At 41.9% G+C, this 19127-nt stretch overlaps 1 protein-coding gene across 1 annotated transcript in view; it reads right to left on the bottom strand.

Moving 5' to 3' along the window:
• Positions 1-19127, bottom strand: part of ACBD6 (acyl-CoA binding domain containing 6) — a 124619-nt gene that overhangs the window by 46776 nt on the left and 58716 nt on the right. Inside the window, exon 7 of the mRNA XM_075936818.2 lies at positions 12891-12980. Coding sequence (XP_075792933.2) covers positions 12891-12980 — 90 coding nt within the window. The remainder of the gene's footprint in view (positions 1-12890; positions 12981-19127) is intronic.

Below are 19127 nucleotides of genomic sequence, written 5' to 3'. Positions count from 1 at the left end.
GCCAAGAAATAATCATCATTACCAGAGACCTTATTAAAAAAACAAAACCTAGAAGTAAACCAACAAGCATGGAAAAGGAATTTCTCCTCCATGTGAGGTGGTAAAAAAATTACCTAAATGGGAAAAAAAAAAAAAAAAGATCAAGTTCCTACAAAGTCCAGCATTCCCTGTAAGCTGGGCGCATGTGTATTCAGATTCTAATACCTCCCAGATGATGAACAGAGTGCCCAGAGCTAGGTTTTTGCGTCTCACATGCACCTGGTTCAGTGCACATACAAAAATTTATTCTGCACATGGATGGAAAAGATTAGGAGGGAACATTGTTTGATGTCAAATGAATCAGAGGGTTCTGTATGGCATTTTCTTAGCTTCCTGAATTAAAGACATTCTTCTTTGATTTAGGAATGCAAGAGAGGAGATTCAATCAGACATGACTGAGAAGCTATGATTGGGTAGTAAAACAATCCTGTCCCCAATGGAAATCTATAAAACAGGTGTCTTTATGAAGACAGAGTGAAACACTTTAACTTCACTGAAATTCTTCTGACAAGGAGAGCTTTTTTGGAGATGTTGAGTGTAAAAATGATTGGTGATTTAGGGATTGCCCCTCCTAAGTAGATACACGGTTGAGATGTACAGCAAAGGCAGTTCCTCTAGCCCTGCAAGGGAAAGCCTGGGGATTAAGGAAACAATTTTCCCCTGCAGGCCGTGCCTGTCAGTAGGTGCTCCCCTCACCTGGAAAAAAAGGTGCAGCTGCCAGCTGCAATCTGTGGTTCCACATCTGATGTTCCCTAAGCTGGGAACACCGGAATGAGGTTTAAAGCATTGTGGACAATGAATTTGCAAATTAGACAGGTGATTTAACACATTAGCCAAATGTTTTCTCTGATGACCCCCAGATTAAGGGATGGGAGCAAAAGGATGCTGAAATCGTTCACCATGCTGAGATCAAGTGTATTCAAATATTTCAAAGCACAAATACAAGACATGGAGGCCCAGAGATTCTGGCTTCATTTTTTAAAATGCTTTTATTATTATTATTATTAATAATAATAAGGAGGAGGAGGAGGAAGAGGAGGAGGAGAACTACTTAGAGCTTTAAGGCTTTAATTCTGAAATTTGTGGGGTAGGATGAGGAGGGTGGAACTAGAGGCCTGGAGGAGTGGCAGCATCCCCAGGCTTGAAGTGGTTTCCATCATATATAGCAGTGGTGGAGAAGATTGTTTGGGCTGGGGACTGCTGGCCCACAGAAAAAAAATCAGTCGGGGGCTGGGGTGTGTGGGAAGGCAGCGGGGGGAGGGGCTGGAGTGCCAGTGCAGGCTCCCCAATGCTGGGGGAGGCCCTAAGCCTTGGGAGCCAAAGCCAGGCAATCCAGGGGCCACATCTGGCCCCCGGGCCTTAGGTTCCCCACTCCTATAACAGGGTTGTCAGTTGGGTTCAATGGCTCTCAGCACCCATGCTAAAAAATTGTTTTAACGCCGATGGGATGGGGCAGGTAGCAAAGTGGTCAGGCCCCATCATAAATGAATGCAGAGGCTACAAATGGGTACATGAAGGTTAAGCTCTGGGCACAGTTTACAGCACTGAACGCCGAATCTCAAACCCTACATGCCACGTCTTTGTTCGTAAGTGTGCAGAGAAAAAAAGGGGACAGGGTGTGGTTAGAGAACAGGAGCTTAACTGAATCAGCACGCCAATGAGTTACTTAGCTACATGTCTCCCCTTTGGCTCTTGCTCCTAGGCAGCTCCTCAGCAGCTCTCATTAACGTAGGATCAGGATCCATTTGCTCTGTCCAGATCAACGCTCTCTTTTGGATTTATACGCCCTGCACTCCATGCCTGCACTGTGCAAAGACAAGCTCCCCTCCCCTCGGGGTAACACTGTTTGCTTTCCCCGCAAGAGCGTGCTAAGGGGAAGAAGGCACAAGGAGTCTCCTCCTCTGTCTCTGCTCACTTGAACAATGTCCTTACACCCTGTATGAGGCTAAAACCAATCCTGGCTGCACTGGCTGGAAAGAGGCAGGGAAGGGGCAAAGTCAAGGCCTTGCGACCAGTTGACAACAGGACAGCAGTGCTGCCCAGGCACAGAGGTGTATTTAGAATTGAGAGAAGTTGTGCTTCCTGAATTTTCAAGGAGCACTGTGCCATCCTGAGACATCATGCTACATGGAGTTTCCAGTGGAGGCTCTATCTGGCTCCACTCCCAGCTAGGGGACAGGTCTCAAAAGGAAGGACATAACCTGTATCGTGAAGGACCACACAATCCTGAATCAACTCTCACACCAATCATACCCAAAGAGGGTGGTGGTATGAGGGGGGATAACCAGAAGAGAAGATGAAATGACCGAGGTCGCACACAGCTAGTCAGTGACGGAACGGGGCAACAAAACTGAGGAACTCATGGGTCCTTTGCCTGCCCTGCATTCATTCCTCTGGACAAAGCTGATTCTCGCCTTCACTGGCATTTCCAGCAGCACTAGTAATTACCTGGCTTCCCAGCTTGCTCATTTCACAAGCTATACTTCAGTTTTTCTGCTGGCAATGGAGTGCAGGGAGGCAACAGAGAGGACCCAAAATGTGTTTTCTTCTTGGCTCTCAGATCTGTAAGAATTATTGGAGTGGGAGCAGGGCTGGGGTTGCAAGACACATTTCCATGTAGCAGGATGGCTTAAGAGAAACAAATTCAAAATCTAAGAGAATAAAACTAATCTGACTTCCAGGCAAACTTGAGGCCTCGATTATTTGAAGGTGGCGAGGCTGGCAGTCCTGCCTTAAACTGGTAGGGAAGGGCGATAAGTCATTCAACTTTCCGGCCTCCCTTCCACTACAGGCAGGGGGAATCTATAACAAGAAAAGGGGTTATTTGGGGACACCGGATCTTGGATAGGATGGGGCTTCATAAAAATGGATAAACATCCAAACTTCTTGAAATGTATCCGAACTTCAAACCTGTTAACTTCCTAATCATTAAGTTACTTGACTTTAAAATAGCCGACAAGTCCCCAGAGGGCACACGCAATTTACTGGTGGCAGGAGGCTTCAGTCTACTGGGGGTCTTCAAGAATGATTCCTGGATTTACTGGCAATCACATGCTGTTTGGAGAAGAGAGAGAAGAACATAGCGAATACATAAAATCTCACTAAAACAATGTAAAACCCCACTGCTTTTTTCTTACGTGCAACTGTTTTTGCTTTGCAGTGGTACTGCCCACCACACACAGGCTGCCTGCTCAACGGTGCCAACAATTTTGTTGCATCCAGCAGCGAGGCAGCATTTCCAGTGACTAAAAAGGAGCAGGAGAGAGACAAATGGCCCATGTCAAGCTGCAAGAGGCAGAGGGATAATGCGTCAAAAACCAGTGCTTGTGGAAGGAACAGCCCTCCACCTCAACCATCGGCAGATGCTGCTCGAGGCAGAGTCAGAAGCAGAGGTGCGAACCACGGTAAATCGCTGCTTCCAAACTGAAATTCTCGCAGAAGCTTGCAAACGTTTTACGCACGTTTCTGCTGCAAGCGATTTTTTTCTCCGAGTAGTTAAAAGCAGCATCTGCTGAGTGGTGACCACTTAGCATTCAACCTGCTGCCAACCTACATTCCACAGAGATCTGCAGGAGAGGCATGGAGCAGTGCCACTTCTAATAACTGCATGACTGGCACCAAGTCAATGCTTTAATGCTGAAAGCTACCCTCTGTCACTAAGCAGATCTTTCCTTTCTTTGGGCTAATGGATTTCACACCCATTGGCAACAATGTCAAGAGTGCAGGAATATAAGCCTGCAGAGCCTTCTGAGAGCTGCTTATCAGGGCTTATTTGGGCAGCACAGACAGAGGAGGAGGGGAGAAAGAGAGGAAGCTGTCTCGGATAATTTCACAGGCAAAGATCGCTCTCATTACTGGTACTGGGATGCTGGCTATTTGCTTTCCCTTTCCCTCGCCCTTAGTTTCTTCAAACAATTGTCATTACACCATAATACTGGTAAACTCTGCACCATTAGAAACCCCTCTCTTGGGGTATGTCTACACTAGCCTCCTAGTTCGAACTAGGGAGGCTAATATAGGCATTCGAGGTTGCAAATCAAGCACGGGATTTAAATATCCTGCGTTTGCTTTGCATCTTCTCGGCCAGCTGCTTTTTTTTTTTTTTTTTTTTTTTATAATTTACAAGTCCGGACTAACTGCCCGCATCTACACGCGGCAGGGACCCGGTAGTTCGAATTAAAGCCCTAGTTCGAATTACCTGTTATTCCTCCTGGGGGCTAGTGTAGACATACCCTCATACTCCAGTGTGCAGGCACAGCTGCAGACCCTCAGCAACTGGTGACAACAACAGCCAAGCGAACTTTCTGTCTTGTCCACACTCTGGTTTTGAGGAAATCTACACCTGAGAGCAACTGCAAAGCATTTTTCATCACCTGGACTTTTTCTAAGCAGGATTAAATACCACAGTGATTGAACAGCTGATGCTCTGTCTACAATAGCACTCCCCACTGATAGCTCTACACTGGTATTGTCAATGGTTGGCCAGTCTCCCAAAATCCCAGTGCAGACTGAACTGTGGTGCCTCTGACCCTTAGCCTGAAGGTTCAAGGTGTACAAAACAGTCTCCTCAAAACCTCCCTGATGTCCTTAAGTGCCCGGGAAGCTAAGGCACAGGCCACAATCAGTGTTAGAGCAACAGATACAGTTGCATCGGTGCCAGCTACATTTTACAATCTATATTGGTGTCACCACAGGGTTTGAACTGCAAGCAGCTTATGTGCCTCACTAAATATGGGGAGGAGGGTAATAAAAGAGTCGCAAAAGCATTTTTAGAGCCGTGCACTACAACTGGGAAAACAGAAAAAATATCAAGCAATTTCTGACATACCCATCATTTCTACTTCATTTCTGGCTAATGGTGGAAATTAGTCTTCAGATAGTTGATAAAATCAACCTGTCTGTTCTGGGTTAGTACCAGGATCTGCAGCCAGGCAACTACTTCTACTAAAATTGATTTTCTCTTTTGGCAACCAATAGGGCAGTCAATAATAATGTTATTTGAGAAGGACTGAGTCATGAGGGAGATGAACCTTCCCTGCCATTTATTATGTTTGCATTGTCTCCATCTGAAAAGAGTTTTCTCAATAAGGATGTGCAAGAAGGCATTAGAAGGGGACAGCTACTGTGTGTCCTGGAATCTTCTGCCTCAAAAGCATGTTGGCATCCAAACAGATAGATAAGAGGACGCTCCTGTGTGTTAAAAAAGGGCAGCAAAGGCTAGGACAGGGCAGCTAGAAAACTTTTCTTGTTGCCACTCAAGTAACCACTGTGTCTCAGAAGTGTACTGCCCCCAACCTGGAGCTGGGACAGAGAAGCAGGAGCAAAAGCTCATCACATTGTTCTTGCTGGCTAATGGAAGAAAGCTTTCCAAGCTAAGAATTCCATGCGTGAGTCCTACTGCAAGAAAGACAAAATTCCAAGGCTATGTCTACACTGGCGCAATCTTGCGCCAGAGAGATGCAAATGAGCTTAAGCGTGGAATATCACCGAGCCTCATTTACATACCTAATGAGCTGCCATTTTGCGGAAGAGGCTCTTGCGCTAGAAGGAGCTGTCTACACTGCCCCTTCTTGCACAAGAAAAACCCTCTTGTGCAATGCTGTTATTCCTGAAAATAATCAGCGTAGTGGCATTGCACAAGAGGGTTTTTCTTGCGCAAGAAGGGGCAGTGTAGACAGCTCCTTCTAGCGCAAGAGCCTCTTCCGCAAAAATGGCGGCTCATTAGATATGCAAATGAGGCTTGGCAATATTCCACGCTTAGCCTCATTTGCATATCTCTGGCGCAAGATCGCACCAGTGTAGACATATCCTATGAGAATGGTTGTTTTTTCATCTGTTGCAAATGATAACCTTAAGAGGTTTAAGACAATCATGCTGCCTAGTGGTAGCACTCTGAAATGCCATGCAGGAGACCTCATTTCTATCTCAGTACTGATTTCCTTACACTACACACTGGGAAGAACCTGAAAACTTCTGAAGTTGCATAGTCAGGTCCTGATAGAATAGGGAGGAGCGAGAATATTTGCTGTCATCCTTTATCTGCGGCTTTTCTCCAATTAAAGGGGTGGCAATGACAGGAGGAGTCTCACAGTTCTGGGTAGGGATGTGGAGAAGCCCATAGGAAGAACACAAAGATGCGTTCTTATACCAGAGATCTAATTATTGAACCTGCAGTGACACCAGAGGTGCGGCATCTTCTGAGGCAGGAGAGGCTGGGACAAGTGCATGCGTGTCTGCTCCCCTTCCCATGGTTGGGAGGGGGGGGCACACGTACAGCACACCACCCTGCCTCCCCAAGGGGGAGGGGCAGGAAAGGGATGGGGCCTCAGTAGAAGGGGCAGGGCTTAAGGTGGGCCTCCCTCAGCCCTGCCTTCACCAACAGCCCATGCAGGAACACAAGGCAATGACAGAAGATTTTTCCATATATATTCATCCTAAAAGTATGGTAGATTTACAATAAAAGTTAGTACAGTATTTGTAAAGGGCTAGGTTACCATCAAGATTACTATTGCAGTTAAGTACTCAAATATCCAGAAATGAAAAAAGAGTTGAGCACAACTTTACCTCTGTTCCATTGGGTATACACAGATACAATATAGTCTTGAATTGTGAGATCACATCCTGTTTCTCAAATAATATCATTTTATGTACAGTCAGAGCTATACATTCGTACGTATCTTAGGGCATGTCTACACAGGGAAACTGACCAATTTTAGAATAGCTATTCATGTGGGCACAGTGTTCCGCAATAAAAGTCACTTTATTCCATAATAATTAGTGCACTCAAAGTATCCACTAGAGGAGCTATTCTGCTCAATTTCTCCATGTAGACAAGCCTTAAAATAAACTAGGATCAACATAATTAAAGAATATCTCATAATGCAAAGATCAGAGTTATGGCAACATACTCACATTTTAATTTTTACATTTCCTGATTTCTAGTACTGAATTATACTACCTTCATATATCACCTGGATGTAGGTTCTTGCATATATTTTCCTGCTGTTTTAAGTGAGCAAAGACCGATTCCTAAACTTTACGTTTCTGAACTAAAAATACACTAGTTAGGCAAAAACCAACTAGCGTGTGTTAGTAATGATGGTTAAGTACTTCCATACTTATGATCTATTATACATCTGTAATAGAACTTATTAACTTTGAAATCAAAGTAACTTGTTTTCTTCATAAATGGCTTAATTTTAGGACTGAATGGGATCCATCAAAAAGTCAGTTGTGAAGAAAATCTATTCAGTAGTTTTAAAGGTGGAAAATTTCAAGTCTGCAAAATAGTTCTGAAAAGTGCATTGTGCATTTAAGTGTGCACCAGTATCTTTTACTGAGAACACCGCAATTTTCAAATGGAAAAAAAAAGGAAGGAAGAAAGAGAGAAAAGAAAAGAGAAAAGAGAAAATATGTGCAAAATGTAGCAGAGATTACCAGAATTATGGGAGAACAGAAAACAACATTCATAACAAGTTTCAAATTCCAAACCAGTCAGCTTTGCTCTTGTCTTTCCTAAAGATGAGGTCAGATTCTATGTATTAATAAATTCAACAGGAAAGATGTGATTTTATTTTACATTTGCCAGATTCAAATCTACCAAAAGATTTTACTTGACATTTTCTACATAAAATTAAACTTAACCTTTGTGCGCCTGACAAATATGGAAGATTCCAGCAAACAATTGTATGTTCTGGATAGTTCGAGCATAAGTAACATGGGACAGAAGAACTGAAAGAATTTCCTGTCTCAACTATCTTGGGTTTGAGAAAGAGCTGTCCATTCCACTAGTGAGGAGAAGAGCCCTCATGGGGAGTGGACACCAAATGGTAAACCCAGAAGGTTATTCTGAGTACATTAAATCCTTCCCTGAAAGACCTACGTGCAGCCTCAAATCCCATGGTCTAAATGTCCAGATAAAAAGAAACCAGCTGCACAATCCACTCCACTGAGCTGCTTCCCTCCCTTCTCCAAGCTTTTACATTACAGAAACTGAGGAACATTTCCTCTTACGAGAACACTTCTCTACTATTCCAAGAATGGACTCAGGTATCTGCTGACTTTCAGCCTCTCACATCATCATATGGTAGCAAAACTCGGTATTGCTGTTTTATGTTGAACTGAATGGAAAAAACTGAAAAACAAGAATTAAGGTTGGATTTGTATGGTTGCGTTTTTTGGTGTGTCCTGGCTTTTCATGGGTGGAAGGTAGTGTTACTTGACTTAGTTTCCTCTAGTCAGCAGGAAGAAAGCAGATTGGTTAATAACTCCAGTACACAGACACCTGTATGGAGAAAATGATGGAAAGATGAAGTCAAAGAAAAGGACATAAAGCTGGCAGATATAGGTGCATAAAGCATCCTAGTCAGCATCTCAGACTAGTACCCAGCTCAGAACAAAACATTATAAGGAGCAGAGGTTCTCAAATGCCTGGATTCTGGTATGGGATAATTTTACCTAACCTAATGCTACTTGAGCTGATGTAACAAGCTTCAACCTATCCTCTAATGGAGTTTTAGATAAAAGTACAGAAATGTTACTGTTAGTAAGTCTACTGCTTATGATTTCCATGTGAGAGGATACACACACAATTTCTCAGAACTCACTATAGCCAGTTTTGCCCAGTACAGAAATATATCAGCTAAATCCCAATGCTTTTATTGCATTTATGTTACCATCATGAAAAAAACTGTTTGTCATGCTCTCTATCATTTGATGGATTATTAGATCAGAGCTTACCTAAACTTTCTTGAAATTGAACAGGAGTAAAACCTATGTGCTTTAAAATGACATCACTGCCTGTAAAAGGGAACAAGTCAGGTGTGATCTCCAACACAGATGCTTCATGTGTACAAAATGTACATGTCCCTTATTTTCACAAAACAAGGTATCCCCTGAAACAGTGGTTCTCAACATTCCAAGGGACTCTTTTCCATACCGGGAACTCCCCAAGAGCCCTCTCCTATTAGGGATATGGGAACAGCAAGGCCATTAGGATCTTTTGAAACCTGTCTGTAACCCTCACGTCGAGAGATCTGTTCTAGGAAGCATATGCTGTACAGGCAATAATACCTTACAAAGAGAAAGCCAGCTTGTTTCAACAGAAAGAGCATGCTTCACTTTACTCACCGAGAGTTGAGAAACACCACATGTTTAGAGATTTATTCATTCATATATGCATTTTAAAGGAAGAAAGGACTTTTTGGCATCATTGGCTGATATCCTGTGTACCAGAGGCCAACTGCAATGTTAAGAACAGCTCCCCTTTCTTTACTTCACTGTTCAATAAATACAGATTTTTCTACATTGAGTGTCTCAGCACTAGGAAGCTGGCTCTGGAAAGATCTTTGAGTTCTGGGTGTTTCCAGCACAGTTCCAAAACACCATCCAGCCACCCACTTAGAAATGACCTCTGGCTCTGAGGATTTAGGTAATTCGATTACATAAATGTCCCTTTTCAACAAAAAGCAGGGAAGTCTGTTGGGTTTCTGCACTCCCTCCCCTATGTCAATCACTTACCGCCTCTTTTCAAACATACTATTAAAGCTAATTATGGACAATCAAAGATGCAGGCTTTCAGTGGACAACAATGAACTAAGTCCCTTTTTAAACCAACAGCGTCATTGTCTAAAAAGGACAGTCAATCTAACCGGGAGCTTTGCACCTACTACAGTACCAAACAGCACGATGGAGTCGCTCCCACTTACCTGATTCAAATACATCAGTATACTTAATAAAATAATAAAACAATTCTTCATTTAACTCCCAGAGATCTCAAAGTGCTTCATAAAGATAGCTACTGTTCATATAAAAAACAAACAAAGGGAAAACTGAGGCCTGGCTCCAAGTTACCCAACTAACTAACTGATATAAAGCAACTAACTAATGTCAGAACTAGTTAAATGAAAGGGTCCTAGTGCCAGTTGCCCCATGCTCTCTAACCATTATACTAGAACAGCAGTGCTGTTAGAAACATAGGAGGGGAAAAAAAAAAAACTTCCAGTTCCTGCCGGGTGAAAAAGTACAGAAGCAACCAGGGAGGGAGAGAAGTTCTAATATCTTAGAAAAGGTATAAAAACCCCAGCAAATGAAAAAGAAAAAGAAAAAAAATACTCTATCCAATAAGCTTCCTTCTCTGCTGTCTGATGCCGTCATTCTCATTCTCTCAGATGGATATATTTCTTATGCTGCCTGCATTTAACACGTATGAATGAAATAGGAAGATATCTCCAGGCACATGTAGGGTAGAAAGTTTCTGCAGAACCTGTCCCCACCTCCCCCGTAGCCTGGAATGTGAACTTCCAGGGTGAGCACATCGTGTTAAAAGAGAGGTGAGCAATAATTTTTGCTGGAGATCCACACTAAGATTTGGTAATGTGGTTAAGGGTCGCACTCTTCCATATTAATAGAGGAGGTATGGGGTCTGGAATGGAGGTTGGGTGCAGAAGGGAGCTTGACGCAAGGGATTGGGATGCAGGAGGTGGTGTGGGATCTGGGAGTTTTGGTGACGGAGGGGGTTGTGACCTGGGGCGGGAGTGCAGGAGGGGATTCCGGGATTTCAGTTGTGACTGTGGTAAGGGATTGGGGTACAAGGTCTGGCAGGGGGTCCACCCTGGAGGAAGGGTGCAGGATCTGGGAGGAGGTATGGGTGCAGGAGCAGGCGTGCAGAGGGTTTGGATTACATCGGGTGAGGTGGGGGGAAGTTTTGAGAAAGAAGGAGTTGGGGTGCCAGAAAGAGGCTGTGGCTAAGCACCGTTTACGTAGGCATCTCCTGGCCAGCAGCCCTGCCCAGTAGGTTCCTCAGTCAGGCGGGGGCCATGTGTGCTGCTCTGAATGCTGAGAGCCGGGGGGAGGGGTGCATTTCCTGCAAATAGGCCAGTAGGAGCTCCAAAATTATGCTGGTGGTGGGGAGGGAGAGGGCGGGGTGGGGGGGAGGGAAGAAAGCATGTGAAACCCCTCCTGCAGGCTTGCAGCATTCAGATTCGGCCCACAAGACACATTTTACCAGCCCTTGTATTAAAATAATAGCTCCACTAATGCAAGTCACTAAATATTCCCTTATACTTAATATCCCCCATTCTTTACTATCCACACATTAACTGATAGTGCATTTAGTAATATATATGAGCAGCAGGTGCTTAAGAACTTATGGCCTATTTGCAAGCATAACTTTTTTCCTCTCTCTTCAGTTGCTCCTCCAAAGAACTCCCCATGATCCTGGGTTTTAGTCAGTACTTCCTTTAGGGAAAAGATCCAGATAAAATGTCTCCTGTATTACCAGGATAGAAAAATCATCTAAGATTTCTATAGCTATTATTAAACTTTCATTACTGGCCAAAAATAATCTGGCTAGAAAAAAAATGTGCAATATGTTAAAAAAGGGGGGAGGGAAAGGTAATTGAAAGTGACGGTACAGAGAAAATAGAGATTATTCTCCTCCAGCTAAGGAAGTCCTCCTAAAATCAAACTTTTGCGAGTAATATAGCGATAGTGTTTTTGCAAGTAAAGACACTCTTGGTGCATTAAGAGACATGAGATACAACCATCAGAAAGAGATGAATTTTCAGGGACTGTTATTCCAGAATTCCAAGTAGCCCCTGGCATCACAGGCAAACATGTAATATCCCAGTTCTCCTTGCCTCAAAATCATGCTATTTCCAACCATTCATAGACTGACAAACTAAACTAGAGGATGTTGGGTTTAGTCTTGCCTTGATGCAAGGTGAGCTCATGGGCATAATTCCAGCATCGTTCAAAATAATTACTGACCTCTACTCCAAAAATCTACTTTTTTCCAAAAGGTGCACAAAGGAGCAATGAAAATAAATCCTAAAAAACCTAGTCTGCATAACAAGAAACCTAGGAATCATATGCTGAAAGAACTGCAGATCCCTTACCAAACTTTTCCACAGACTTCAATGGAACAAAACAAGTTCTTTTAATATGGATCCTTTTCATGGTGCTGTCAAAGTATGGCTTGTAACAATATTTTAAACAGTTTTCCAACATGTTTAAAGCTTAACCTAGTTACTTCCCGAACACAATGTTAGTGTTAAATCAAGAAACGTACAAGACAGCTTATTGCACTACTGTGACCTAGTGAAATATCTCCAGAGCATTTATCAGGATACAGAAAGATCATCAGTTTGAGCTAGCAGTTTTTATAACACACGAACTAGACTGGGAAGTGATGCACACACGTACTAGATTGGGAAGTGATGCAACCACCACCCCATAGGAAAAACAACCATCAATCATGGCTCTGAACACGATCACAGCTAACAAAGTTCAACTCTTACTACAACAGGATTATAAATCGAACGTACAGTGAGATCCAACTGTACAGTGAGATCCAGGGTCAAATTTCAACCATCATTTTAGAATGCTTTGCTTACGTAATGTACCTTCTAATAAATGAATGGTCTATTGTGCTCTACTGTTTGGCAAATAGGGTTCTTCCTTCAGTGGGAGTTTCTTTAGTTCTCGCACTAGTGTTCAAATGCTCTGCTGAAACCATAGGATATTTAAGGAACTGGACAGAAACTACCAATTCATTCTAAGCCACCAAATATCTAGTAGTTTCACCTCACCCAAGTCAGATTTGAACTGATCATCAAGAAGCGAAAGACTATTGTAGGGAAAAAAATCATCTTGTTTTTGTAGTTGTTTGTCTACAAATCTGATTTTAACATGTATATTTTTCTCTGGTGTATCACTTTAGGCAGCCTCGTCCATATTCAATACTCTGAAAGAAATTTGCTGTGGAATACTGATGGAACAAAGTATGAAGTGTTTGGTAAAGATACAATACCATGCACCATTGAAAAGCAAGTTTTCCATCCCCTCCTTACCTGGCTGTTTACATCAGCTGCATGCTGTAGCAGTACCGAGACCAGCTCCTTGTGTCCTCGGTCACATGCCCAGTGGAGCAAAGCCCTGCCCTAGAAATATTGAAAAGAAAAATGTCAGATTGAAGCTATTGTAAAGAGAAAGCCCTATCGCAGACATCCTTGAGGTTACAGATTACTAAAAACTGAACATTTAAAAAACTATAGTCAGAATGGTCAACAATGTGCCATTTATCCTCATTTCTATGTTTACATAGTGAGGTTAGGAGCCTCAGCCATGTGTTAAAAGGGCTGGCCACACGAGGCCAGATTCTGCACTCCTCTGCATCCAAAACTCCAACTCAAATCAATCACAGAGTAAGGGGGAATGGAGAAAGCTGGAGACCAGAATGTGATCTGCCTTGTAGTCAGCTTTAGAGTTTCCCTCTGCACCCGTGACTTTAACAGAAATTGGGTTTCTCTCTAAGGCTAAGATTTTTAAAGCCACCAAAGGTGCTTAACCCCCCCAGTTCCCATTAAAAGTAATGGGAACTAGGCATCCAAATCCCCTGGTAGCTTTGCAACTCTCAACCTAAGTCACGAGGATCTGGGCAACAAAGTGTCATCAGTTCAGAAAAATGTATTTGAACCTTTCTTTTGTCTACTCTATAATCCTCCCTGTCCCCTCCCCACAGGTTTCTGCATTTGAAGTCACTGGGCACACCCCCAGAAACAATCTGTAATCACTCTGCCATCCACTGTAGGGGAGGTGATCACTAGTAGAACTTCAGATCCATCTATTTGTCAAACACATGGGAAATAGTCTTCTGAGGACTGACACACAGCTTGACACCCTGCTATGGGCAGGGCACGGTTGTCATCTTTAGAGAATGGAATGTGTGTTTTTTTTCCATATTAAACACAAATCTCTGCTTTATGCCAGTTTAAGCAGGGATTAAGCAAACAAACAGGGGCAAAAGATGGAATTAAATCAAAGGAGCACTTCACAAAAGCCTTTTTCTCCCCTTCTATTCTCAAACTCTTCCTGTGATGTACATCTTAATTCACCTAATTAAAGGAGGAGCTAGTTGAAAAACAATGTGATCTGGAAGAGAAAGCACTCAGCAATTCAGAAGTCTTAAAATGTTTTCCTTACTTTGTCTTTTGTGTGACAATTGACTCATCTCTCTCTACCTGTAAGAACCTGCTTCAAGTGATCAAGCACTGTGATGATGAAAGAAGCGGATGGAAAACTGCACTGTGATGGCCTATGCCAGTGGTTCCCAAACTTTTCAGCATCACGCCCCCCCTTTCTGATTTTTGTAAAACCCTCAACTTGATTGGGGGGGGAGGAGGGGAGGCTGGGTCGCCTCGCACTCCCCCCCGGGAATTTTGGCATGCCCCCTAGTTTGGGAACCCATGGCCTATGCATTCTGCCTGGAAAAGGCACTGCTGCATGCATCAGCTAGGAGCAATTTCATCACCCTTCTTTGTTCATCTCAATCTACCAAACTGCAAATGAGCTTGTGCCATTAAGTCCTGATCTGCATCTGAATCGCACCAAAGTTTGGGGATGTTCAGAGAATTTGGTTTAGCCCTGTAGTGGGACAGGCAATAGCTGCAAAATATGGGATCTTCCATTTTGGGCATCACTGTCGAGGATCATCTCTGAGAAGCAGCTCCACACAGGATTAACCAAACACCAAAGCTAAGAGTGCCTTTTTCATAAAATAAAAATAAAAAACAAAAAAATACAATTAAAATAAAATAAAAGCTGTGGTTTCACGTGTCCACTGAGCTTGGGAATAATTATCTTGTTATCTATCCACACAGAACCCAAATCCATCCAAAGCAGTAACAAAGCCTTTTAACAAATAGTTCTAAAACATTTCCAATCTGCTACAGGAGATGTTATAACTTGGCATTTTTTATATCTTCATTTAAACAAAGAAAAAGTAGATGATATTTTTAGATGGCAGTTGTTCTACCCTGGCTCTCACTTGTACTTCCAGTTTAATGTGTACACTTTATAGTTGTTAATTTAAACTACCTGGTAAAATAAATTTCACCGTATTTAATATAGCGTGTGACATGCCTGCAGAAGGATCTTTTAAACTCATGCTGAGGTAAAGGAAGAAATCACAATGCTGCCTTGTGACATTTTCACAGCAACTTGCTTTGTCCAATGCACAACCCAACACACTTGCGGCCCTTCAAAACCAAAATAGGGCTGTTCCTTGGCATATAGCTTCCAACATCGCAGGACAGGAGCAAAGTGAGCAACTCACCCATTTATTCACCGGAGCTGTGTGCCAGATTTCCCAGACCTATGCCAAACATTTACTAGTAAAAGAGGGATAGGAAGATACCAGTGACTAAATCTCTCTCACTTTTCAGATTGGATATTTTTCAGTAGGATGGAAGATTTAGAACATTATTTTGAGTCGGGAAATGTGATTTCAGACATTAGGCATTCAGCTTTTTACCACATTTTTTGACCCAGAAAGTAATTAACTTTTGTAACACATTATTTTAATGGTACACTAATTAACCTTGAATTAGAATGAATTCTCTCACAATTACTTTCTATGGAAGCACAGATGACATTGACACCCACATTAGTATCACTTAAAGATTAATGTTCTTGCACTCAATATCACAGTGAACATTTGAAAGAAGGAGAGTAGAATTTAACACACTGGTAAATACTGATAGACAAAGCATCTTAATTTAATCTCTGATCCATTAACACTTTAGATGTGGTATTTGTACTGGGCAGGTAACCCAAATTTCTCTGTGCTATGAACATTTATTCCAGGAGATACAAGCACTTTATTTACAAGGAGCAAAATTCCCAAGAATACTTTTAACGTGCAATATAACTATGATTATCTAATGGTAGTGGGACTGTCTATTAATTACACAATAATTATCATGCAATTACAGGATAAAATAGGATTATTTCTGTCCTTTAAAACAGAAGTCAAATGATTAAAATTGTGATTAATTGCACAATTTAAAAATTAATCAAGATTAATCATTCTGTTAAACAATAACAGAATACCATTTAAGTGTTTTTGGATGTTTTCTACATTTTCAAATGTATTGATTTTAAATATAACACAGACTATGAGAAGAGTGCAGTGTTCCCTTTGTATTTATTTTTATTACAAATATTTCAACTGTAAAAAACAAATAAATTTTTCAATTCACCTAATACAAGTACTGTAGTGCAGTCTCATGAAGGCTGAATTTACAAATGTAGAATTACTTTAAAAAAAAAACTGCACTCAAAACTATGTAAAACTTTAGAGCCTACAATTCCACTCAGACCTACTTCTTGTTCAGCCACTTGCTCAAGCACACAGGTGTGTTTACATTTGCAAGAGATAAAGCTGTCTGCTTCTTGTTTACAATGTCACCTGAGAATGAGCACAGGCATTCACATAAGCACTGTTGTAGTCAGCATCACAAGATTTAGGGGCAAGATTTACAGCTGTTTGTGAGCAGTCCAGACTGGGAGCTACAGCAGCAAAACATTGTAAGGTACACCTCTAGGTGGGCTGGAATGACAATTGCTCAGTCTGGATTGTACCCTGGGCATGCCATAGTAATTATACTCTGCTTGCCTATATTTCCTCTGCAATTCCAAATGAACACTTCTTCAGTGAGTGACAGGGCTATCGCTAGGAGGGTCTGGGGCAACCCCCTCCCCGTTCATATGTCCGAGGCCGGAGAAATCCCCATCTCTCCCCAAGCCCTGCCTCCGTTCCACCCTTTCCCCCAAGCCATGCTCCTTTTCTGCCCTTCCCCAAACCCTGCCCCCACTCCACGCCCCATTGTGCACCTTGCCCCCTCCCCTGAGCAACTTAAGCCAGAGGGATCTGGTACAGGGCGACAGCAGGGGTTGCCTGCCCCCCGTCACTGCGGAGCACCCTGGGGCCAGAGCTGGGACAATCCACTTCCTGCCATTGTGGTGAAGCAGAGCACAGCAGACTGGGAGGCCGCTCTGAGCCCTGTGGGTTCCATTCATACAGTGCAAAGCCTGAGGTGGCCCCCTCGAACTGTCCTATGGATGGGAAGGCTCTGGTGAGTCACCTGCATTACTTATACTGTAGCTGGCTGCTATTATAAAAGCTGTCACGTTCCACTCAAGAAACGGTTGCATTGTAGTAGCAGGCAAACAATGCCTAAATGCAGTCTGTGAAGCACTAGGGCATCATATGGGATGATAAGTTTTATATAAATGTAAATTGTTAAAATACAATAATTTACTTTTGGACTCAAATAAAAGTAATTACTTCCCAGATATTTGTGAATTAAAATGTTACCCAGATAGCAAATTCAAAATTATGAGCATTTGGAGACATAAAAAAAAAAAATCAAGCTAAATGTTCACACCTATAACTAATGGATCCAACACCTAAAGAATCAGGGGAAAATCTATTTATCATCTTTGCTGATCACCAAAAAAATGTAGCAACAGCTGAAGGAGTTGTAGGTAGCTGTAATGCTGGGCAACGTGTGGATCTTTGGTATCAGTTTTGCAACCATTAAAATCTTCCAGCCTTCACAGCAGTTAATTTATAAGTCATTATACAAACGCTCACTGCAGTCTAGATGGATTTTCCAGGCCATACACATTGGAATTTCTTGGAGAGTCCCCTCCACCACTACTTCATTATGGTAGAAATGTTTATTGAACAATGTTTAATCACTGATGTGTTCATATTCTAAATTACTCCTGCCAATTTGAAAGCATATGCTGTAGCAATGTCCTCCTTTAATTAAATACCAACAAAAGCTAAGATGTGTGGTGGTGTTGTAGCAGCACACCAGAGCATATACAGTTGTTGCAGAAATCATTTCAATCTTCCATGTCTTGCTTGGATTGCCACTGCCAGTTTGGCCAGCTTCTGCAGCAGTTTCTCAAGATAACAGCATATAAATGTTGTTCCAACCATGAGTCACAGGTTGTCCAGAAACAAAGTGGGGGAGGAGCGATTACATCTTAAATATTATTTTCAAGTCCCAGTCAAAGCATGTAGGGGAAGAGTCCTCATGGCAATTAAATCAGAGAGAGAAAACGGATGATAACTAAACTGAATGGGTGTCTCAGCATAAAACTAACTTGGAATCTCATTGCTTCCATAGACTTCAAAATGGTGTGTGTGAGGGTAGAACATGATCCTTTTACGTTTAAGGCTCTGATCACACTAAGACAATCTCATAATGGCATGGTTACACTGACACTGCTCTCAGTGCAGTGCAGATGACCTCTGTTGAAGGCTTTGCACCCATTTAAAACACAGTGAACAGAAATATTTATTTGTTTACATTGGTTTCCACAATAAAGCATATTTCTATCCGAAGCTCTGTGTGCCCCGACCAAGTTTTGTTTGCTTTTGGAACTTGTAACAGCTCAGGACACATTCTAAGGATATTTTAATGTCTTTGAAAATAAAATAAAAATAAAATAAAGCTGGAAATGTTTTGTTGATAAAGAGGCACCAAAATATTCTTCCTACCTGGATATGCCATAAACTCTGAGGGGACAAAGTAGCTAAAATGTGACATCATATCCTTTATTTTATTATGCCCGCCTGCATACAACTGTACACAAGAAACCAGTTGCTTTTACCAGTGCCTATTTCTTTGAAACCAACACAGCTATGCTGGTGGATTTTAGGCACTTTAGAAATAGTAAATGGTAACTAACTGCACATAATTATCATCAGGCACTTTATATAATCCTCTAGAATTTTGCTTAAAATCAAAGTGAAGTTTATTGTACTTGAATTATTAGCTTGTGTTCTTGTTGGAAAATTGCAAAAGAGCAACACATTCTTTTCTTTACGTGGTAAGACTTTATAGAATTAGACTTAAATTTGACAAATCAGATAGGGTTTATTATAGTAGATGTAGTTTGTGTAAATATTTTAAAATCTATTTGTTTACAGTACCCTTTTCTGAAATGATTTTGCTTCTAATAAGTGTGACTTTTCACATTTTATGTACATAACACTAAATTTTTATTCTGTACAGGATGAACCTCTGTAGACCAGAACACACTGATCTGGAAACATCTGTCATCCAGAATGATTTTAGTTAGTGGATTTCCACTTTTCATGGTATGGCCAAATTTGACAGTCCCATAAACTTTGTTTACAGCCATCAGTTCTAGCTCTCAAAGTTCTGTGCTGTTATTTAGCTCCAATTAACCCCTAAATGTCCTCTTAACAGTCCAGTAAGCAATGGAAG

This window comes from Pelodiscus sinensis, chromosome 9, assembly GCF_052426305.1.
Source record: "Pelodiscus sinensis isolate ZL-2025 chromosome 9, ASM5242630v1, whole genome shotgun sequence".
NCBI lineage: Eukaryota > Metazoa > Chordata > Testudines > Trionychidae > Pelodiscus > Pelodiscus sinensis.
This window is presented reverse-complemented; position numbering and strand designations above follow the sequence as displayed.